General features: G+C 61.0%; 1 protein-coding gene across 2 annotated transcripts; it reads left to right on the forward strand.

Annotated features, from left to right (window-relative positions):
* Positions 1-3,284: 3,284 nt before the first annotated feature.
* Positions 3,285-6,556, forward strand: C2cd4c (C2 calcium dependent domain containing 4C). 2 transcript variants are annotated; one of them, XM_006978237.4, is made up of 2 exons: positions 3,285-3,579; positions 4,011-6,556. In XM_006978237.4, exon 2 carries the CDS (start codon positions 4,038-4,040, stop codon positions 5,304-5,306), a length of 1,269 nt encoding a protein of 422 aa, XP_006978299.1. In that variant the 5' UTR covers positions 3,285-3,579; positions 4,011-4,037; the 3' UTR covers positions 5,307-6,556. The 2 variants fall into 2 exon arrangements, with proteins under 2 accessions (XP_006978299.1, XP_015852452.1); XM_015996966.3 differs by having other exon boundaries at positions 3,285-3,443.
* Positions 6,557-6,822: the final 266 nt, after the last annotated feature.

Below are 6,822 nucleotides of genomic sequence, written 5' to 3' on the forward strand. Positions count from 1 at the left end.
ACCCCACCTTCAGCCCTATCCACACCCCACCCACCCTTCTATCCACTTACTCATCTACCTGTGTACCAGCTCATCCATTCATCCCACCACAGTCCTTGGAGCACCTCTCATCCGCCAGGACTTCTGCAGGGATGCAAGACTATTCCAGACATTGATCAGCAAGTCACCACTAAGGGCACTTCCCAGGTAGCACCTGGGAAAAGGATCCCAGGAAATCTGAAGGGCATCGCTGTAGGGCCGCTCTTGATCCCAGAGTGGAGGTGACAGAGTTCTGGGCAGAGTGGGAACATGCACAGAGGCCCTGTGTATGTGAAGCTGGCATGCCCAAGGAACAGAAAGATGCCCAGGGGTGGAGGACGCAGGACTGGGGAGTGGCTAGGTGCCAGAGAGAGCTGCTGGACTGCTTAAGCATGAGGTCATAAACTTGATTTCCAGTGAAAAGAGCCACTCTGGCAGGGAGTGTCCTGTTGATAGGACAGGGACGTCTGAAGACCAGGAAGAGGCAGTGTGGTTAGATTCTGGAACCTGGGTCAAAGAGGGGTCTAAACTAGCTTCATTCATTCATTCATTCATGAATTCATTCATATATCAGGTCTTCACAAGGTCCAGTCCCCTGTCCTCTCTGAAGTCCTGTGTCTGGTGCCCCTCAGGACATGTCCTCAGACCTGCCTGAGTTTAGGGACTCCAGACCTCACTGTGCAGGCCAGGAGATGGATCCTAGTGACTCACCAAAGACCCACGCGTGGTGAGGGGTGACGGGATGGCGGAGCAGCCAGGCTCTGTCATCTACCTGATCGCTGAGCTGAGCCGCTGGTAAAGAGAGGCTTATGTGGCCAGCCAACCCTCCTATCCAGGACTCAGGTTCAATTCTCCAGAAAGTCCATGTGCTTGGCCCTGGGGGGATTCCACCCCCAGCCCTACCTTTCCTACCTCCAACTACTCAATTAACATCTGCCCCGAGGGATCTCAGGATGGGTGTAGCGGAGTTCTGAGTTCGAATTCTGGGGCTCTCTTCCTCTGAAGTGCCCATAAGCCCCTTACACAGGGACGAGAGGCCTAGTTCCCTGTGGCCTGCCAAGCACGGCACATGTCTGGACGTGAACAGGAGCAGGAGCAGTCAGGCCTCTGTGATCTGAGGGGAGACTTCTCTTGCTAGAGCTATGTGGGCACAAGGGTTGGCACTGGGTCTTGAGCCCCGCGTCTTAGTTCTATAGCATCGCATTGTATTTTATGTGTATGAATGTTTCGTCCGTCCGTCCGTCCGTGTGTGTGTGTGTGTGTGTGTGTGTGTGTGTGTGCATGTGTGTGAGCACCATATGGGTACTAGAAACTGAACCTGGCTCCGCGATGAGAGCCAAGTTCTCTGAAGCACTGAGCCGTCTCTCCAGCCCCAGACAGGAGCAGAGTGCCACACAGACCCCTGGGAAATGCCCCTCCCACTGGCCCTGGGGGCTGAGGTCACACGGCGGGAGGTGTCACGATCCAGGACAGCAGGAAGAAGCTAGAAAGCTAGATCAATACCTCCTACTCCAGGAGCTCTCCCCAGCGTGAACCCAGATACGAGGGGGTTGGCCACACCTGCCTGTCAGTGCTTCTGCTGACAGAGGCAGACGGCTTTGTTGACCAAGAGGCTCCTGTTTGCCATCTGCCAGCTGGAAGGGCTGGGCTCCTTCCCTGCAGGGTGGGGTCCACGGGGGGCCAACAGGGTGGAGGGGAGACCCACTTCCAGGTACCTTTCCCCATGGGCTTCCCTTTCCACGCTTCCAAATGTAAACAGGGTGCAGGGGACAGCAGCCGGGCTCAGCTTTTGGAGCCAGCCTCTGGAGCTCTTTGCCGCCTGGGTCCGCACCCTTGGCTAAGACACTTGCTCACCTGCAGAAGGCCTGGGAGAAAATTCTAACCATCATCTCTCAGGCTCTCTGGGACCCTCAGCAGTGGACAAATGTAGCCTGTGGAGTCACTGAGGTGGCAGAGGGACAGAGGTTTGGAATCTTGCCTGATGTCACACAGCAGGAAGTGTGTATGGCCATAAGATTCAAGCTCCAGCTGAGCAGACCGAGGCAGCCTGGTTCCCAGGGACTGTGATCCAGGCCTCTTCATCGGCCGTGACCGATGGCAGTTTCTTCATGTTGCAGTTTTTGTTGTGTTTATGTTGCAGTTTTTGTTGTGTTAGTTTGAGACAGGGTCTCACTGTGTAGCCCTGGCTGTCCTGGATCTCACTCTGTAGACCAGGCTAGCCTTGAACTCACAGAGCTCTACCTGCCTCCGCCTCCCGAGTGCTGGGATTAAAGGCCTGCGCCACCACGGCGGCTTGCTATAGTTGTGTCATGGAGAGCCACACGCCTACAGTACCATTCCCCTGTGTGTTGCTCTGTGGGCACCTGTCTCACTGGGCATCAGGATGACCATCAGATTGTCCCCAGCGTTTGGGTCATTTGGCCATAGATGAGTCCCAGACAAATGTAGGCCCATGGAAGGTGCATCCCATCAAGACCTAACACTGAGCTGTGGAAACCCAGTTAGAGGTGACCAGGCCTCCCTCTGGGTAGGTCCTTCTGGAGAGAAACCTCTCTACAAACCGCTGAGCACGACTCCCTGCCCGGTGGCCATGGGAACCCGAGATGGAGAAGGTCATTTAGAAGCTGATTGGGACTCAGTTCCCAATTCCAATCATTATTACTATTATTATTGGATGAAGCGCCGCTGGCTGGTGAGGGGGCCTGCTATGCTCCCCAGAGATGAGGGGCGGTGCCCGGACCGGAAGTGGTACAGCTTGCCTCAGCAGGGTCCAGTGTCACCAGCCCTACCCCCCAGCTCTCCATCCAGTCTGTACTCCACTCAGTCTAGTGCCAGGAGGCCCGGGTCAGTACTGTGGGGTCCTGCTCAGGATCACAGGCCATACAAGTTGGTATCAGGAGACCCTGCCCAGAGCCCAAGACCCGTCCCACACAGCTGGATCCGCCCCTGGCCTGTACCAGTGGGTTCCCCTAACCTTCTCTGCGCTCCCTCCTTGTGCCAGGCAATTGGTCCAATGCTACCGGCCCCGCCCCCGGGCCCCGACCAACAAAGTCCTGCCACTCCGGCCAGCCCCGCCCCTTCTTCAGACTCCACCCTATTTTAGCCAGGAGCTCCGCCCATCATCCGACCCCGCCCCCAGCCCTAATAAGGGACCATCTCCTAGGCCGGGTCCCACATGCAGACCCCGCCCTATTTATATTAGGAACCCCGCCCCCGCGGTCTCTCCCCGCCCCGCCAGTTCCGGGAGGCCCCGCCCCTCCCGGATTGCGGGGACGCGGGCGCGCGGCCGCATTCGGAGGAATACGGCTTGGTGGGCGGTTTCCCGCGCCGAGCGCAGAGCTGGCCACTGCGCTGCCGCCTCGCTCGCAGCTGCGCCGGGCCCGCAGCCGAGCCCCGCGTTCCGGAGTCGCTGCAGCCCGCGGCAGGTGAGCCCCGCGCGCTCCGCGGTGCCCAGACCCCGCTCACGGAGAGCCGGGGGCGCGGTCAGCTCGCCGCGCGGGGGGCCCAGGGCCGCCGCCTCCTCCCCCCCACGCAAGGCGCAGCAGCTGAGCGAAGCCACAGGTGGGTGGCTGCTGGGGGCGGGGCCGGGACAGCTCAGGCCTGTGGTTCCTGGGGGGACCCCGAGCTCTTCAGGTGGGTGGGTAGGTGCGCGGGATGCAGGCTGGGCCCCGCTGGCGTGGGAGGGAGGCTGACACTACTCAGGGCGCCTCAAGCGCTCAGCGTGACCCTGCATTACGCTGGCCTCGACCCTGACAGGTGGTGACCCCTGAACCAGGTGTCAACCCCATGGGGCCCTGGCAGATGACCCCCCAACACCCGATGTACAAGTGCTAGCCTCCGACAGTTCTGATAATCAGTTGACCCCTGGGCGCAAATGCCGGCCTTTTGGTGACCCTAACAGGTGACCCATGCACATAGGTCCCACCTCTGACAGCGCTGACAGGTGACCTTTGAGCTCAGCTGTCACCCCTGACCCCTATTTCTCTTCTCAGACCCCCTGGTCTTTGCCTGTTGCCCTCATGAGAAAAACCAACATGTGGTTCTTGGAACGGCTTCGAGGGTCCGGGGACAACGGAGCCAGCCGAGGGGTGGGTGGTGAGGCTGGGGACAAGGCCTCCAAGGGCCCTCTATACAGCAACGTGCTGACGCCGGACAAGATCCCCGACTTCTTCATCCCCCCCAAGCTGCCCTCAGGCCCCACCGAGGCCGAGGGGCAGGCAGACCTGGGCCCGTCCACCTCGGAGCAGAACCTGGCCTCACCGGGGCCCCGGCGAGCCCCGCGGAGCCCCCGGCTGCCTGTCAAGCTGGCCTCGGAGAGCAGGAGCCTGCTGAAGGCGGCCACACGACACGTGATTCAGATCGAGAGCGCGGAGGACTGGACCGCAGAGGAGGCCACCAACGCCGACCCCCAGGCCCAGGGGGCCATGTCACTGCCCTCTGTGCCCAAGGCCCAGACATCCTATGGCTTTGCCACCCTGGCCGAGAGCCCCCACACCAGACGCAAGGAGTCCCTTTTCCACAGTGAGCACGGGGCCCTCGCCCAGGTGGGCTCCCCCGGTGCCGGGCGCCGGCGAGCAGGTGCCAAGGCCAACGGGGGTGATGGGGGGTCCCGGGAGGCTGGGGGGGCCCTGATGAGCCCTAGCCGCTACTTCAGTGGTGGGGAAAGTGACACGGGGTCGTCTGCTGAGTCCTCCCCCTTCGGGTCCCCTTTGCTCTCGCGCTCTGTGTCGCTGCTCAAGGGCTTCGCCCAGGACAGCCAAGCCAAGGTGAGCCAGCTGAAGCACTCGGTGGGCCGCCACGGCTCCCTGTCTGCCGACGACAGCACCCCAGACACTAGCCCAGGGGTCCGTCGCCGCTTGACCCGCAGGGCCACCCCGGAACCAGGCCCCGAGTCTGGCCAGGCACCACGTGGAGAGCACACAGTGCGGATGGGCACCAGGGGCAGCGTGAGGCTGCTGGCCGAGTACGAGGCGGCTCAGGCCCGCCTGCGTGTGCGCCTGCTGGCGGCCGAGGGCCTGTATGACCGGCCTTGTGACGTCCGGAGCATCAACTGCTGCGTGGGGCTGTGCCTGGTGCCCGGGAAGCTGCAGAAGCAGCGGAGCACCATCATCAAAAACAGCCGCCACCCCATCTTCAACGAGGACTTCTTCTTTGACGGCCTGGGCCCGGCCAGCGTGCGCAAGCTGGCCCTCAGGATCAAGGTGGTCAATAAGGGTAGCAGCCTCAAGCGGGACACACTCCTGGGGGAGGAGGAACTGCCACTGACCTCGCTGCTGCCCTTTCTGTGAGGTCACCGGCTCCTCCCCCTCCGCACTCAGCTCAGCTGGGGGGAGGGGTGGGCGGGGCCTGTGGCCCTGTGGTTCCCTGGGTCTCTCTCTCTCCGTGGATCGCTCTTTTCCTGGGAGAAGATGGGCTGCAGGCGCCAAGCACTGCTCTGCTGGCCGGCATCCCTCCCCCTCCACCCCCCGTGATAACTGCCTGACCCTTCCATCTAGAGCTGTGGGGTCCCAGGATCCCGGGTACCTAAGGCAGCTGGGACCCCGAGCTGAGTTCCCTGAGGGGCTGGCCTTGGTTTTTCCCACCCCCTTCGCTGCACGGGGGGTGATTTCCCTCAGAGTCTGGTTGCTATACTCTCTGCTCAGACGCTCTGAGAACCCCTCTGTGACACCCCCCAGTCTGTGGGAGGTCATCCTCCTTGGCCAGGCTGGCTTCAGGTCGACCCAGCCTCTCAGGTTCTGGGGCTGGGGTTCCATCCTTCTGGCTGGAGCTGGGGAGACTGGAAGGCCGGGGCGCAGGCACTCGAGCGGAGGGAGGCAGTGTCTCCTGGCTCTTGGCTCCTTGGCACAGGCTTCTCCCCACTCCTGCTGGCCAATCAGAGCCCCCTGTAACCCAGAGCTTCGGCCTCAAGCCTCTGACTCCCTCCGCGTCCTGCAGGCTGCAGACTAGCTGCCTTCCCAGGATGCCCTTCGCTCCCGAGTGTAAATAGGCTGCGGCGGTGGGTGGAGGGATGGGGCTGGGCTGTGAGTGGTTTCCCTGCCCGGGAAACCCCCCTGGGGTGGGATTCACGGCTCCCTGAATGGCTACTGTGTTTTGCACGGACTCTATGGCTCAGAACAAAATGGACTGCCTGTTGGGCACTGATGGACCAGGGAGGGTCCCGTATCCTTCCTCTTTTGCTGTCTCCAAACTCCAAAAGCCCAAGTCCCTCTAGAGAAGGGCATGGGAGCTGACTCCTTAGGGGCCCTGGAGGCTCAGCCCGCCGAGTGGCACCTTGGAGTTGACTCCTCCCTATGCCTGGTCCCCACTGTCTCTGGAACTGGGCAGTACCCAGGACCTGGTCAGTCGGGATAGACAGAGGTACCCATGGATCACCTGCTATTTTGTTTCCCATCCCCTCTCCCTCGTGGGGTCCTGTTTTCTACACTGTTTGATATCTCTGTGTTTGCAGTTGACTGTGTGTGAATCTTTAAGACGCCTCCCCCAAATGTGTTTGTTTATAACGCCGTTTTTAGTGCAGTAAAGGTGTTTGGGAGTGCGGGGGTGAGGTCTGCTTGCTTTGTGTTTAATAACAACAGGCGGTTCACTGTGGAGGGCGGGCAGGGAGGGGAGCCTCGGGTGAGGAGCCTCGGGTGAGGAAGACCTTTCTTCTCATACTCCTACTCTCTGTTGCTTGGGACTGGACAGAAGAGGGAGGGAGGCCCAGCCTGTGTGATGGGGGACTCACGGATCCGAATGCTGGGCTCTGTCCTCAACTGCATCCACATCAACACAGCCCTTCCTCACAGCAGCCTGCAGAATGGACGT

The sequence above is a fragment of the Peromyscus maniculatus genome, chromosome 22, assembly GCF_049852395.1.
Source record: "Peromyscus maniculatus bairdii isolate BWxNUB_F1_BW_parent chromosome 22, HU_Pman_BW_mat_3.1, whole genome shotgun sequence".
NCBI classification, from domain to species: domain Eukaryota; kingdom Metazoa; phylum Chordata; class Mammalia; order Rodentia; family Cricetidae; genus Peromyscus; species Peromyscus maniculatus.